At 38.6% G+C, this 15,963-nt stretch overlaps 1 protein-coding gene and 1 long non-coding RNA gene across 2 annotated transcripts; both read right to left on the bottom strand.

Moving 5' to 3' along the window:
* Positions 1–2,058: 2,058 nt before the first annotated feature.
* LOC112861419 (F-box/LRR-repeat protein 21) lies at positions 2,059–10,171 on the bottom strand. The gene is made up of 5 exons (XM_025924792.2): positions 9,968–10,171; positions 7,371–7,737; positions 6,800–6,922; positions 3,535–3,706; positions 2,059–3,160 (listed from the first exon to the last, which is right to left on the bottom strand). The coding sequence occupies exons 1-5, from the start codon at positions 10,048–10,050 to the stop codon at positions 2,517–2,519; spliced, it is 1,389 nt and encodes a 462-aa protein (XP_025780577.2). The 5' UTR covers positions 10,051–10,171; the 3' UTR covers positions 2,059–2,516.
* A 374-nt stretch (positions 10,172–10,545) lies between these two features.
* On the bottom strand, positions 10,546–14,097 carry LOC147584453 (uncharacterized). The gene is made up of 3 exons (XR_015250060.1): positions 14,018–14,097; positions 13,620–13,674; positions 10,546–11,400 (listed from the first exon to the last, which is right to left on the bottom strand). It is a non-coding gene; the product is annotated as an uncharacterized LOC147584453 (long non-coding RNA).
* Positions 14,098–15,963: the final 1,866 nt, after the last annotated feature.

Genomic DNA, 15,963 nt, shown 5'->3' on the forward strand with positions numbered 1-15,963 from the left:
ACTTCAAAAATTGTGTCAGGTTTGATGACTAAATTAGTAACGGAAACAAAATTACTTTTTACTTACAAAATGTTCTGAGTTTTCTGCAGGAAGGTAATTTAATGGAAGGACAAGATAAGTGGCCATTTTAATCTAGAATCCTCTAATCTTAAGTAAACAGTACTTTTCATAGGCTTCCAAAGTAAATGGAGACATCTTCATTAGATAAAGCATCAAAAATACTCTGTATTTTCTTGTCTTGATTTTGGCTATCCTAAAAATGTTTGCTATTCAATTTATAAAGCCAATAAAAGTCAGACCAACCAGGGTCATGTAATTAAGCTGATCAATTTTACTGAGTTGTCTTTGTAAGGGTTATTTTATTGTCTAGTTCACTACGTCTGACTACTGGGTCCCTAAAAACCACCAATTACAGCAGCAACTGTAAAAGAGGCCACTGGTACTCATTATCGCTCTGTGTTAGTAGGTAACAGGGAGAAACTCCATCTTGATCTCCCTTCTTTAGTCCCTCTCTTTGCTCTCTGGTGAAACCACCACTGGCATCCCACCACCTTACCATTCAGGTATATATACTCCTCCCTGACTCCTCCACCATGTCATGTTAGAGTAATACCCGATGAGACCGAAAGTTTACCTCTTCACTATTTCCACCATTACTCTGATCTTCAACCAGCCCGACCCTCCATCTTGGTTATCCTATTTCCTTTATGTTTGTCCCGTTATCCTAACCAGACTTTGAGTGCCTTCTTATATGCCGCTTCTGTAGCCTCCTGGAATCTTAAGGTATAAAGGACATGCTCTGCAATAGTAACAACTGTCTTTAAGAAACTGGTTTTATTTTTTAACCAGTATATGAGCTCCACTCCCACTTACTGAGGGTATACTAATGTACCACACACCAGTCTGAGAGTCTCAAACACAAAAGTAAATGAGGTAAGATGCCCGCTCTTACACAGCTTGCCCTGAGAAAGAACACGGGGGCAGGGCTGAGAATGCTTGCAGAAATACACGCTCTAAAAAAGGCAGATCTAAAATATGCTCTTTTTAAAAAAACTACCATGTACAAACCACAATGTATTCTATTCTAATTTCTTTAACAGGTGAGAATATTTAAAATTTTTTCCTAATTAAAAAATGTTCAGAACTGTAAAGTAATAAACACTTCTTTTTTCTTTTTACTTTAAGTTTAGATGAAGCAACTTTTTAAGTTGCTTTCTGAGAAAGAAACAAGATATTAAGGAAGGCATAAGGGAACAAGTCTGGAAATGCAAGTACCTAAGTAAAATTTACTGAGAGTCTACTATTTGCTAAGTATTATGCTACATGCTAGGATGCAACAGTGGGCAAAACCCAACAGTGATCTTGCATTGATAAAGCTTACAGTGCAGTAGAATTAACAGATAATAATCATAGAAGCAAATGGCAAATTTCAATAACGCTGAGTGCCACAAACAGAAGTCACAGAGTGTGGAAAGTCAGAAGCTTCCCTGAAGGAATAACATCTAAAGGAAAGATCTGAGGGAGCAAAGACAGTAATCTAAGCAGAAAGAAGAACACATCCTCACGCCCTCTGACTAGAGAGTGCATGGCAGTCTTAAGGAAGTGAAAGACAATGGAGAAGGGCCAAGGGGAAGTTTGGTACAATTAGGGACATGCCACACTATGTAGGGTCTTATAGGTCATTTTAAGCATATATCTTCACCCTCAAGTCAATACATAACTACTAAAGAGTTTTAGTTGTGTCACTAATGAAATTAGAAGATCACTTCTGCAAAGGACCTCTGGGACAATTCTAGATACAGAGGATTAGGTCAGTAAATGCTGATTCCCTCCCAGAGACACTCTGCAAAATTTACTTTTTAAAATTTTCAGAAGCATATTTAATCAATGAACAATTAGAATATTTTTATTAAATTGATCAGTATTAATTTTAATCTAATGCGCATTTTCTCTCAAGCTAATGTAATAAAGTAGAATTCAAAGTGTATTAGAAATTAGAAATGGTTTACTGAATTATAATATGATCTTATATAGTGCTAAAAATTAAGTACAATTAAGTCAGCCTCTGTAACTATACTTTTATTTTACTCTTAGTTTTTAATACTACATATCTTGTAAAACACACTAATACCAAGATAAAAGAGAAGTAATTAAAGCAATATAAAGTTATAAACATCATAATTTAGGGATCCGAAGCTCAATATTATAAATTTATTTAGCAAGCTAAAATATCCCTTCGAGGAAGGCTGAGGAACTCATTTACAAACCATTGATAGCGTTTAGCATATCAGCTACCTAATCCACAATACAGGATCTAAGCCCTGTTTATGGATATTTCTCGCTCTTAAAATTTCTACTTTTTTTTCAAATGTTTTTGCTGCAATCCATTAAGACAGTTTGCAAATGTTAATATACCTTACCTAAAATATTTCAACAATGCATCTTAAAATTTACATTTGCATAGACAGAAGCTTATCTTACCAATAAAAAAAAAATTAAGAATCTTTGGTAGCTAATTACCAGATAGGTAGGACATCAGGGAACCATATTCTTCCCAAGTATTTGGAGACTTCAGTGTGAATTTCATCTAGGTTATAATTACCATCAGGGATCAAAACGTCTTCCATTATGGAGAGGTGGGTCAGCCTTTTCCCACACCGTCTTACAAAATCAACGACTGCACTGCAACTCACTTCACACTCACTGAGGCCCAAGGCTGTTAAGTTTTTACAGCATTCAGCAATGCAAATAAGTTCATCGTCAAGAGTCTGAAGACCATTAGCACATACCACCAACTCAATTAGTCGTGGACAGTTAAGACCTATCCGGCCTAGAGCTGCTTTGCTTACCGAACGACCAAAATAAAGATTAGTAACAGGGGTTTCTTCTCTGAAGAATGCCTCAAATTCTTCTTCATATAAAAAGAAATACATAACAACATTAACTCCAGGGGAGTGTTTAATAAGTGCATCCCAACTTTGTTTTTTAATAGTGTGAAATTCAACCTGTCCAGGATTTTCACTCACAACATCAATTCGAAGATGTTCAAGGCGAACATGAGTTTCACTTGAAAGGGCTAGGAGAAGTTCATCACTTAGAATGTAATAATTCAATGCCAATTCTCTAAGGCCTTGACAATGGTCAGCTATACAAAGGATTCCTGCAGGAAACAGGGAAAAACTTTTAAGAACCAAGAATTACTGATACTAATACAACATTTCATAAATCTAAATTTGACATTAGTTATTCATTATTTGCCAAAATAGACATGAAATTATTTCTGAGATGGATGCCAAGATACAGGCATACAATTATATGCAGTAATAAAAAATATACGTATAATAAAATACATCTATGACTAAAATACTTTTAGATGCAATTTAAACTATGCCTAGTTTACAGATTAAGACTTCTTTTGAAAAAATATTACTTTTTCAATTGTTTCATAAGCATGTACTTTTCAGTATGAAATTACATTGTTACTATTAGTATAATAAAAAAAACATCAAAAAAGCTTAAAAAGATATAGTGTACCATCAGATGAAACATGAGGACAGCTACTCATTTTTAGGAGTCTTAGAGTGTCACTGTTATTGGCCACGAGAATCTTCAGTGAAGGATCATCCACTGGTGTATCTTCAATTTTGATCGATGATAATGATTTTGAGTTGACAAAAACAACTGTAAGTGCTGACACAAAATGAGACTTGCACGGCAATAAGGAAAGAATTGTGGAAACATTATTTAAACATCTAGAGCTTCAATCAAATAGGCCATTAAAACTACTTATATCAACACTTACTAACAAAAACACAGTGAAAGCAATCAACATATTAGTGTTTTTCATGACACCATTAGTCAGTAGAAGACAAAGTATACTTTCATACTTTTACAATTGATAAATAGAATGGCAAGAAAGGAAGAATGTTTCCAAAATTTCATACACACATCTTCCAATTATCTTCCATCTTAAGAATGTGATTGCCAATATTAAAAGGATATAATTATATTTATTTCCTGGAAGAGGGGCTAGCAACTTATGATCTGCTGGCCAAATCCAACCTAGTATGTTACTGTATGTCTCTTGAGTTCAGAATGGTTTTTATATTTTTAAGCGGCTGAAAAAAGTTTTGTAAAGAATAATATTTTGTGACATGTAGAAATTATATGAAACTTCCAGTGCTCACAATTAAAGTGTGGCTGGCACACAGCTGTGCTCCTTCACTTACATGCTGTCTGTGTCTGCTTTCACACTACCATGCTGGAGATGAGTAGCTGCAGAACTACAGCCTGTGGAGCCTAAACTACTGACTGACTGAATCTTTTCAACCCTTGGCATAGAATAAACAAATTTTTCATCTGGTTTATTCACTCCTGTATTTCTACTACCTAAAATAATATCTGGCACATAGGAGGAGATCAATAAATATTTGTTGATGAATGAGTAAATAAATAATCTTATTCTTTAGTGATACACCTTTTGTGGAAAATTAAAGACTCTAAAATGCATACAATTTCAAAATTTTTGACAGATAGAAAGTCTGAAAGCCAAATCCATGCATGATCATTTTCCCTTTTTCAAAGTCCATCCAGATTCTGCCAAAGGTTCTATTACTCCTATTAGAATGACCAAATTGGAGGGGCCACTGAGTGGCTCAGTTGGTTAAGCAACGGGCTTTGGACTTTGCCTCAGGTCATGATCTCATAGCTGGTAAGTTTGAGCACCATGTCAGGCACGTCAGGCTCTCTGCTGAGAACTCAGAGCCTCGAGCCTGCTTCAGATTCTTTGTCTCTCTCTCTCTGTCCCTCCCCCGCTCGTGCTCTCTCTCAAAAATAAATAAACATTACAAAAATTTTTAAAAAAAGAATGACCAAATTGGTTATGTCTCAGTTCATTTGTAATCAAGCACACTGGTTTATACTAATTGTAAATTGATGTATATAAATTTTTAAATGGTGGATAGCTAGATCTCTTTACCAAATTTTATTGTGACAAAAATTATTAGAGAAATACATCACGTTTTCCTTAAGAAATTTAAGGTTTACTTTCCCTTTCATCAACTCTCAATGGACCCTTATGGTCCTGAAGGATGTTTTTAAGCATTGGAGTACACACTTCATTATCGTATCCATATATTCCTTCAGCGCTCTCTACGCCTATGCCTGACAAAATACTGTCCTTGTATTTTATATTTCCTCAGTTTACAAGTGAAAAGAATTGACACTCAAGAGAGATACACAACTTTACCGGAAGCCACTCAACTCATTTAACTGTAAAGGCAGAGCTTGAAAGGAAGTCTGCTAATCACTGTTGCCTCACCCTCGTGACTGCATCAGCTTACCCAGAAAAGAAGCTGATGTGCTGCATTTGAGACAGCTTAGAATCTAACAATTTCAGGCTAATCTGATTCCATCATTCATATACAAGGAAATAACTGTTTAGAAGTAGTAAGTTTCCATCGGATGGCTTATATTACTCTAATCCCCAAATGACCCATTTTCCCTATCTCTTAAAAAGATAAACAAGCTAGTGGAAATGCTTGAGAGCCATGACCCAGTTTATGAGAGAGAAGATGCTACTATTCCTCGGTCCTCTTCAACAGGAAGGTTTCCATTAGCCGGTTTTACTGGCACCCATAATTTAGTGTTTATTATATACCAGGCACTACTTAACTCTAGGTTTACAGTGGTAAATAAACAAAATAGAACCCTTGCCCTCAAAGAACTTATGTTTTGCTCTAGGAGAAGAGAATGAACATGCTAAATAAATAAGGTAATTTCAGGCACTGATGAATGTTATAAAGAAAACACTGACATATAGTGGAGTGTAACTGGGGGAGGGGGCACTGTTTTAGCAAAATTGGTCAAGGAATGCTTGTCTGAAGAGATGGCATCCAAGCTGAAGCCTGAATGAAGACAGTTATTAGTTTATGCAGCAGAGACTGTTGACTGCTTCCTAACAACCATTCATCCCTTCTTTTTTGGTAATCCAGTCTCAATTTTTAGCTGGGCACATTACCAGCGAGCTAAGAAATATTCCTCGTCAAACAGAAACCTGATGTGGCCCCACAGCGAAGTGCTGGCCACTGAGATACCAACAGAAGCATTATGTGGTGCTCATGGCTAGCGTCCTTGAAAAGCAGGGGGCGTACCCTTCTTTCCCCACTTCTTCCACCTGGCTGCCTAGAACAGGATGTGATGGCTGGAGCTCAGAAAGCCATCTTGGACTGTGAAAATGAAGAAAATGCCTTAAAGAAAATGGAATGCATGGAAGGGGCTCGAGATCCCAACAGCTTCACCCAGCTATGCTCATGCATAGATTTCTTTAATGTAAGAGAAATAAACTTCAGCCATGTTGTGTAAGCTACTATCGTTTTAGAGTTTCTATTTTATAGAAACCAATATCATCCTAATTGGTATAGTTCATTTAGAATTATGCTATTCTACCTCCAATGCAGAAGCTATAGAATTACAAGAAAAACATCCACTATTGGCCATACACACTCTATATTCAAAGAAACTAAGTAAGGCACTTGAAAATCCTAAGTACAACATCTGAATTTTACATTAACGATAGCTACTGTAGAAACAATTATTAAAATTACAAAATATATGTAAAGAATGAAACCATGCATAAGCTATTTCAGCAAAAATACGTGCTAGTCAAGAGAAAACTGCCTCAAGTAACTCTCTGAATATAAGGAAGACACCATCTACTTTTAGTAAAAGAATCCTTTTTGCCTAGGTTGAAATATTTGAGAACTTTTGTTTATCTCACAAAAAAGCCTGGCATCTTTACCTTTGACACATTCATAAAACTTGGTTTGGCTGTCGAAATCAAGCCCAAGGTCTGGAGAGAGCAGTTTACCAGCTGAGAAAGTATATCACAGGCAGCTTCTGCTGATTCAGTACTACTGTCAACCTACAAAGACAATTTTAAATCTTAATCTCCTGAAGGTAAGTTATCAGAAAATTATTGGCAATATAACTATTTAACAGAATTCAATTGCAAAACTGTATTTATCCCGTCAAGCTATGAAATAAATTAGTATTTTTTCTTTATACAAAAGGTCTCAGACAAAAAGTGAGAAATAGAGCTAGTGACACAGTAACTTTTTAGGTCCTCCATGCTTTCAAATCCTCTACGATGACCTGAATTTTAGTAGTAAAATCCAGAGGAAGCAAAATGAAGTTTAAGTTATAGCTCAAGTTCTTTACCTCAATCTATGCAAATAACTACAGAAAAACAGGAAATTGTTCAGAATAAAAATCCTGCAAAATTCATGGACCGCTTCAATATTGGGATCTAGATCTACAAAAAAAATGACATTAACAAAATGCAAGTCGTTTCTATTTAACACTTTTCTTACCTTAAAGCTGATATACTGGAGATGGGTAGCATGCTTTTTAATGATCTGCTGAATGAGATCAGGATGTGTAAACTTAAAATATGAAGTTGCTGATTGGTTCAGTTCAAATTCAAACTTTCTCCAAAGGTCAGGAATATGAAAAACTTCATTCCATTTCCTACATACTGAAGATGCCCGGGCCCGATCTATTAAAGGAAGATACTGAAAAATGCGTAATACTACGTGGTGAGGCAAACTCCCCCAGTCTAGAAGAACAGTGTGCATGTGGGTGTGGCTGAGAGAAGAGTAGAACCCAGCTTTTGGTTGTTTCACTGCTGGTGAGAACTGGACAATTTTATTCACAACAGATAAACTGTTCCTCTTCATTCTGTAAACATTAAAAGATGTTAAGTGATAACACTTTCCTCATTTCCTAGACATGTGTCTTCTAATTGTATGGATTAACATTAGAAAATGAAAAACAGTTTAACAAATTTTAATAGCAATCTACTTTCATGCATTGATAGGTACTGCGACATGCTAGGGATATAGAGGTAAGAGGGAACTTGCTCTCAAAGAGCTATGGTCAAATCGTGAAATACCATGAGAAATGCCATCCCTGAAATTGGGACAAGTCGCACTGGAAGAATAAAGCAATGGTATGTGATTGAGTTTGTGAATGGGAGGGAGTGGTTGGGGAGGCTTCTAAAAGGAAACGTCTATGGAAGCAGTGTGTGTCCCAGGCTCATTCCTGGTCAATTACTGTACTCCTACTAACTTCTACAGAGAAGAAAGCATCACAGTGCAATTGTGCTAACAACTCCTGGGGGTTCTGAAAGACAGTAAAACATAATCAAAAGCATAGGCCTGGAAAAGTCCCAGCCGGGCCATTTACTAACCATGCAATCTTGTCTGAGCAAATTTAAGCCTCAGTTTCCTCGTCTGAAGACCAGGGAGAATAGCAGTACCTCATCTCATAAGGCTGTTGTGAGGATTAGAGTACCCTAAGTACTGGAACATAGTAAAGGTTTAATCATTGTTTCAGTCATTGTTGTTCTATTAAATTGTCCAGTGCCTTCTTCTGAACCAATTTCATTTCTTAAATTGAAGCACAATTTTCAGGTGACACCCAGGACAAAGGAGCTCTACTGAAGCTGGACACACCAGGGACAGAGCCTTGTAAGCAATGCACCTGATGCTCAATAGCAAAGGAATGAGTAGTCTTCTCCAACAAAAAGACATGATGAATCTCCAGGTATTAGCCACCTTGAGACACAACTAAGTTCCAGCAAATTTCAGGTCCAGATATACCCAAGTATACAGGTTTATCTTGTGTGTACATTCTACGTAAGAATCCAAAGTGTTTAAGCACACACACAATTATTTCAGAGGCAAAATAATGCTAAGAGTGGTTCTGAACTTTATTTAACTTTGGTAGACTATTTAACCCTCTTTTCATCCCTGAACATTAGAAATATATATATCTCTGTATGATGTGAAACATTTCTTAATTACAGGAGAAGGTTGGATCCCAAAAGCAGGACAGACCTATTAAGTTGCTACAAAAATGAAATGTCATCTTTAGGGTTTGGAAAACTAAAATGAAAAGCAAAAATAGTTGCAAAGCTATATCTCAAGAGCTACCACACACATTTTAGTATGAATCAACCAGTTATGCGCATGACTGAGAAACAGTTCAGTGACATAACATAAGATATATGAAACTGCTGACATCAATAATTCAAAGCTTATTCAAAATACGCTTATTTTTGTTTTCTTTTTCCAAAATGCACTTATTTTGAAAGGGCTGACCTACTCTTTAATTTTAATGCCCTAAAATGAAATCCAATGGCCCAAGTAAGGTAAAAGAATGTACAGTGGATCCTAAATTGAGAGCACATTTATAAACATTTTGCCTGTACGTGTTTTATTCGGTAAGCTTACAGAATGTATTGTTAAAATCTTACAAGTTATCACCAAAAAAGTTGTCGCTAATATAATCCCTCACTGGAAAAGCAGTGAAACCGAAAGTCAAATGAAAATTTCATCTAAGTATCAGGTTAGAAAACTGCCTTGCAGTTGTAAACAAAGGGACTGTGCTACACATTAAATCTGATTCTACATAACATGGATTGTTTTGTTTATTCAGTAAAATATTAAATTGCCAATTCACTGATATAATCACCAGAAATAACAGATATTAGATGAATACCGGTAATTCTGTTAAAAATAACATTTCATTTCCCTTTTCCTTGTGTACATTTATTTTCAGAGTATAAAACCCATCCATAAAGTTGGGGTTTTTTTTTTGTTTTTTTTTTTTAAGTAGGCTTCATACCCAGGATGGGGACCAACACAGGGCCTGAACTCATGACCCTGAGATCAAGACCTAAGCTGAGATCAAGAGTTGGACATTTAAGTGAATGAGCCACCCAGTGCCCCCACAAATCATAAATTTTATACAATCTAGTTCCAGGGAGCACCATTAAAATATATGTTAGAAGGCAAGACAAATTAATCTTTATTAGCCTGAAAACATGACATAAAAATTCTAACCTAAACATACATGATCATTGAAAAGAATTGGTGATTTCTCTTTCAAACTCCAATTTTCTTACCTAAAGGAGGCTTCCAAGTTATAGTTCACTCTGAATGAACCACATGAAGTAACAGCTGCCATGGGGTACTCACCAACATCCATGTGATTTCACTTCCTAGCTTGGCAAAATACCACAAAAATACATTCATCAGAATATATAAGGAAAAATCCAATAATTCTTATGCTTAGGATATTTAGATACGATCGCATTACGTTGAAGGATTTTGTTTAGCAATTATTGTTTCCCAAACAATTATTTTCTACTTGGGAGGAAACCAGTCCATAAAAACAACTCGGCTGGTTAGTGGGAACGTCACCACTCAAAATTAGACTAGAGGTTCTACTCAGAAGGCTACGATCAATCAGAGAGTTCTGAAAATTCATATTTTAATGAGCATGTATGGAGAGATATTACAGAAAGTTTAAGTAGTCCAAGATTTTATGTAGTTGCTTATGGGCTGTGTTAAATCTTTCAGTTCCAGTTTTTAGGAGCACATAATGCCACTACACTAATGATAATTAAATAAGAAGACATAAATTTTTATCAAATATCATTTGACTAGTCTCCTATTAACACATGCTTTTGTGGTTTTTTAAGTTTTTCACTGATGTTGATAGATATAACTGATTCATTCATAATCGATTCATTCCTAACATCTTTGGGGTCTGACCAATTTTAGGCACAGTGACCTACCAGAGTTAGAGGCATTCTATTCACATAGAAGAAAACAGTAACAGGTCTACATTGGGATAAAATTCACTGCCTTGGCATCATGAATAAATGTCGTAAAGTAAAAAATAAATAAATAAATGCATTCTTACTACTTTCATAAGCCAAATTCAACTATACAGAGGAGGTGGTGGGGGGCAATCTATTAATCCACTAAAAATTTCTAATAGCTGCTATCTACTACCTGCCAGCTCTCAATTTCTCTCTGAATCCAACTCCTAACACAGAGCTTTGGAGCACAGATAGGGAAAACGTATTTGAGTTTAACATCCACAATTTCATTTCCCCACCACTACCCCTTGATCTACTACTATCCGAACTACTATTTACAAGCTAATGGCAAGGCTGGTTCTCCCACTTTGTATTCCACTCCGGAAGTAGGCAGAAAGGAGCTACTGGCACATTTTCAAAGGAATATCACAAATAAGGGAAAGGTAAATGACCTGTAGTCCCCTCATCAGATGTCACACAATTTTATTTACTGCAGAAAATTTTTTACTGAGGTATCAAGTTGACTAATTCTGTGTTTGCAGGCCGTTGTGTATGCTGGAGAATACAGCAGTAATCTAGCAAGGGTACCATAACAGTGAATTACTATCTAAAACCCCTAAGAAGATGGTAAGTAAGTACCTATCACCGATCAATTCACTGGAGTCTTCAGAATCAGATGAACTACTTCCCTGGATACTGAGGACACTTGTTTGCTGTTTCAGAGTGACTATCTGGAATTGTGAGCAACAGAAGAACATAAAATCAGACTATGGGACCCCATCAAGTGATAAACCAAACTTCCAAAAAAGGATAGCTTGACACTGATCTTCAGTGCAAGTCTAGAGTTTGAAAAGATTTATTAGCATTCAGCAAAGAATGCAACAATGACTCAAAATCCACTTAGTGGCCTAATCACCCTAACCCAATTTCCTTTTTTGTTATCTTTACTAATTTGGCGGAACAGGTGAACATGTGAATTGGATCCTCTAAGAGTATTTAAGAAATCTCCAACAGTATTCTTGAGAAGAACATTCTGAAAGACATTAAACGAACATCTTGAAGCCAATCTGGTGGCAGCAATGGAAACAACTATCTTTTGCATCATCACTTCTTCCAGAATTGGTTAAATGAATACACAGGAAGTATTTTAGAAAGTTTCAAGTTTTCAGTCATCACAATGCTAGAAATATTGTGTGAATATTACAGATAATAGAAGATTCAAAACTACCTAAAACCCTAGAGAAAGTTGTTGGAAGCAGCAACATGAAAATGAACAGAAATTATTATCAAAGGTCCTTTATTTAAGCTGCTTTCTAAAACAGCAAACTAGAAATCTCATTGCTGCTACCACAGATTAAAAGGCATCTGCTAAGGGGTCTGAAATCCTAATCAAGGAAGGTGAGCCTGGACAGATGGGCTGAAGATCAGCTTTAAAACACATAGCTTTCTTTTTTTGTTTATTTTTTTATTGTTTTAATGTTTATTTGTTTTGGGGGGGGGGGGAGGAGCAGAGGGAGAGGGAGACACAGAATGGGAAGCAGGCTCCAGACTCTGAGCTGTCAGCACACAGAACCTGATGGTGGGGCTCAAACCCATAGCGTGAGATCATGACTTGAGATGAAGTCAGATGCTTAACCGACTGAGCCACCCAGGCACCCCAAAAAACACATGGCTTTCTAATGGAAGAGTCAATTATGCTAAGGGCCAACATTTCTTCCCCAGAGTTTATCATCCAGGTAGAAAACAAAACATAATTTTTTTAGAAATATTGTAAAAAATATTTACAGTCTTTGCAATCCACATGACCTCAGCTGCCTTCTAAATCTAAAAACTGCAATTTCAAAAAAATATGAAAATCGGGGCGCCTGGGTGGCTCAGTCGGTTGAGCGTCCGACTTCGGCTCAGGTCATGATCTCTCAGTCTGTGAGTTCGAGCCCCGGGTCGGGCTCTGTGCTGATAGCTCGGAGCCTGGAGCCTGTTTCGGATTCTGTGTCTCCCTCTCTCTGACCCTCCCCCATTCATGCTCTGTCTCTCTCTGTCTCAAAAATAAATAAACGTTAAAAAAAAATTAAAAAAAATATGAAAATCAATTACAGTATCATCGAGGGTTCAATAAGGCAAAAAGAAGTATTATGTCAAATAAAATCTTTCCTAAGGCAGTGATTCCAGCATCTTGGTGTTCTCACCACTGATTTAGCAATTTTTTATACTCTCTCAAAACTCTCTCTGTGCCCTTAAGATATGCTTATTGAAAAAAAACTTTAAATTTTAAAATAGGCATGTTTCCTTTTAATGACTCAGGAAAACTGAAATTTTCAAAATATGTGTAGATTGAAAACACCTTTTGAGATGCAAGGAGAGGGTTATATAGAACCTGAACTGGGCAATCTGTTAGAATCCCTGGATGGAGGAGGGAGGGCTGTGTAAGCTTTTTACTCTCCTTCCCCATCCCCAACCTCTCCAGCCAGACTCTGAAAGAGAAAAGGCAAGCCAGGTCCCAGACCAGGAGAAGCCTTCGGAACTGGGGAGGGTCCAGGACCGAACAGTTAAAACAAAGGATTCAAGAAAGCATTTTGCAACATTTTTTTTTTTTTTTTTTTTTTTTCCTGAGAAAATCCTCCTAATCCATTCAACTTCACATTTTGGGAAAAGTTTCCGAGCACACGGGCCAAGACAAAACGAGTCCCCTTTGAGTGCAGAATGTCCCAAGTCGCGGGAAAGGTCTAAGTCTACCTCTGTCTCGGACATCTCTTTATGGCAAACATAAACTCCGCCGCTACCCTCCCGTAACCTACCCCCTCCCCCCCCCCCCCCCCCCCGGGCAGTCGCGCAAAAGCGACCACGCGGACCCGTGACCACTGCGCATTTTCCGCAACTACCGTAAAAACAATATCCCCGAGTGCGCGCCCAACGGCCGCGGGAGGCTGCGGACGGCCCTCTCAAAGCTTACCCTCCACAGAGGAAGAAAATTACTGAGTTCGCGCACGCGGGTCCTGCGCAGGGCCCTGTGGAAAGACACACACGTGAGAAGCGAACCACCCGAGGCTGTAAAACCCTCCAGACGACCCCACCTCGGGGCAAACCAAATGCCGGGTTTGCGAGGCGGCTGGGGGCCGGGATCCGGGATGCGGCCGCTCCTCGGGGCTCCCGCCACCCCCCAGCCTCGGGCGACCCCCGCGGGGATGCCAGGTCACGCCTCCTCATGCCCGGAATAAAACGCGGGGACCGCCGGCGCCTCGGGGTCTCCAGCCGCCGGAGGCAGGACCAGGCCTCCGGCCCGCGGCTCCTTCTAAGCCGGAGGAGGCGCACTCCTCGAAGACCACCGCGACCCCCACAAGGAAATGCTACCTTCACGCACGTAACCTCGGGGCTGGCAGCGCGCGCGACTCGGCGGCGTCCCCGGGCCGTGCTGCTCGACAGGACCGGCCCACCCCGACGGCGCTCCGGTGTCCCTCCCCCCCCCCCCCAGAGCTGGCGGCTCAGGGTAGCGGACCGAGACCCCTGAAGCAGCCCGTGTCCTCCACCCTAGCCCCGCCCAGGCCCCGCGTCCGCCCCTCCTCGCATGCGCCCAGCCCCGCCTTTCTCGAGAGGGGGACGCGCGCGAGTGCGCACCTGCTCCGCGATCCCCGGGGCGCCTCCCTAGGCGATGAGTGGGAGGTCGTCTGCCTGCTGCTCTTTAGCTACACCTCTGTGACCACCTACGCCGTAAAACTGACGCCCAACCAAATAGTTCCAGTTTCTAGAAAAAAAAACTCCCAGAAAAGAGCACACCTTTATTAATATACAAATACCTGAAACTTAAAATATCAAAAGTGGTAACCGCTGGGTGTTAAATATGTGTATATTACCTCCCTGTCCTATGCCACATCTCATTCCCTGGGGCTAACCACTGCAATCCTTCATTGTGTAAACTACCTGAGCTTCAATACATACACCAAAAAAGGACACAGAGGTGAGGATTTTATTACTTTTTCTTAATCATTAATTGTTTTGTTTTGTTTTTTTTTTTAGGTCTGAGGTCAGACTATACATAATATTCTGGAACTTCCATTGTTGCTTTTCATGAACATAGTTCCAAATTGACACAAATTGTTTCCCCAGATTTTTTTTTCCAACAGCTTTATTGAGGTGTAATGGACAAACCACATATGCTTAAAGCATGGAATCTGGTAAGTTTTGACATCCTTGAAACAATCACTACAATCAAGATAATGAATATATGCATATCTTCCAAAAGTTTCTTTATGCCTCTCCGTAATCCCTCCTTCATCTCCTCCCCCATCAGCTTTCTGACACTATACATTAGTTTGCATTTTCTCAAGTTTCTCAAAAATCATTTCTCAAAAAATCATTTCTCAAATGATTTCTCAAATCAAATCATAGAGTATGTACTTATTTTTACCTGGCTGTTTTCACTCAGCATAATGGTATTGAGACTTATCCATGTTACTGGATGTATCATAGGTAATTTTTGTTGCTGAGTAGTATTCCGTTGTGTGGGTATACCACAATTTGGGTATCCATTCACCTGAAGATGGATATTTGGATTATTTCTAGTTTGTGACTGTTACAAAACAAAGCTGCTGTGAGCATTATTGTACGTATTTTTGTATACGGTTATGCTTTCATTTCTCTTCGGTAAATACCCAGGAGTGGAATAGCTGCGCTGTATATAAGGCATATGTTAATCTTCTAAAGACTGGCAGTATGTTTTCCAAGGAGGCTATTTTACATTCCTGCCTACAGTTTATTGGAGATCTATTTCTATCACATCCAAACCCACACTTAAAAAAAATTTTTTTAATGTTTATTCATTTTTGAGAGAGAGAAAAGCAGGGAAGGGCAGGCAGAGAGAGAGGGAGACACAGAATCTGAAGCAGACTCCAAGCTCTGAGCCTGTCATAGGGCTCAAACTCATGAATCGTGACATTTTGACCTGAGAGCAAGTCAGATGCTCAACTGACTGAGCCACCCAGGCCACCCAATGTTAATTTTTTCATGTAGTTATTTACTATCTTTACATTTCCTTTGGTGAAAAGTTTATTCAAATCTTTTGCCTAATTTTAATACGTTGGCTTTTCTCATTATTGAGTTTGGAAAATTGTTTATATATTCTAGGTACAACTCCTCTATCAGATATATGACTGTTAGAAGCTAGGGGAGGGACTAGAAAGTATTGCCCAAACCAAGAATGCATTTTGAGACTGAAAAATGAAGGAGGCCGCACCATACAGTTAACACAGAGGTTTTTTTCAGGGTAACTTACAGACAAGGAAGATCTGCTGGGCAACAGT

This window comes from Puma concolor, chromosome A1 (genome assembly GCF_028749965.1).
Source record: "Puma concolor isolate L17-30 chromosome A1, mPumCon1.1.hap2, whole genome shotgun sequence".
In the NCBI taxonomy this organism is placed as follows: domain Eukaryota; kingdom Metazoa; phylum Chordata; class Mammalia; order Carnivora; family Felidae; genus Puma; species Puma concolor.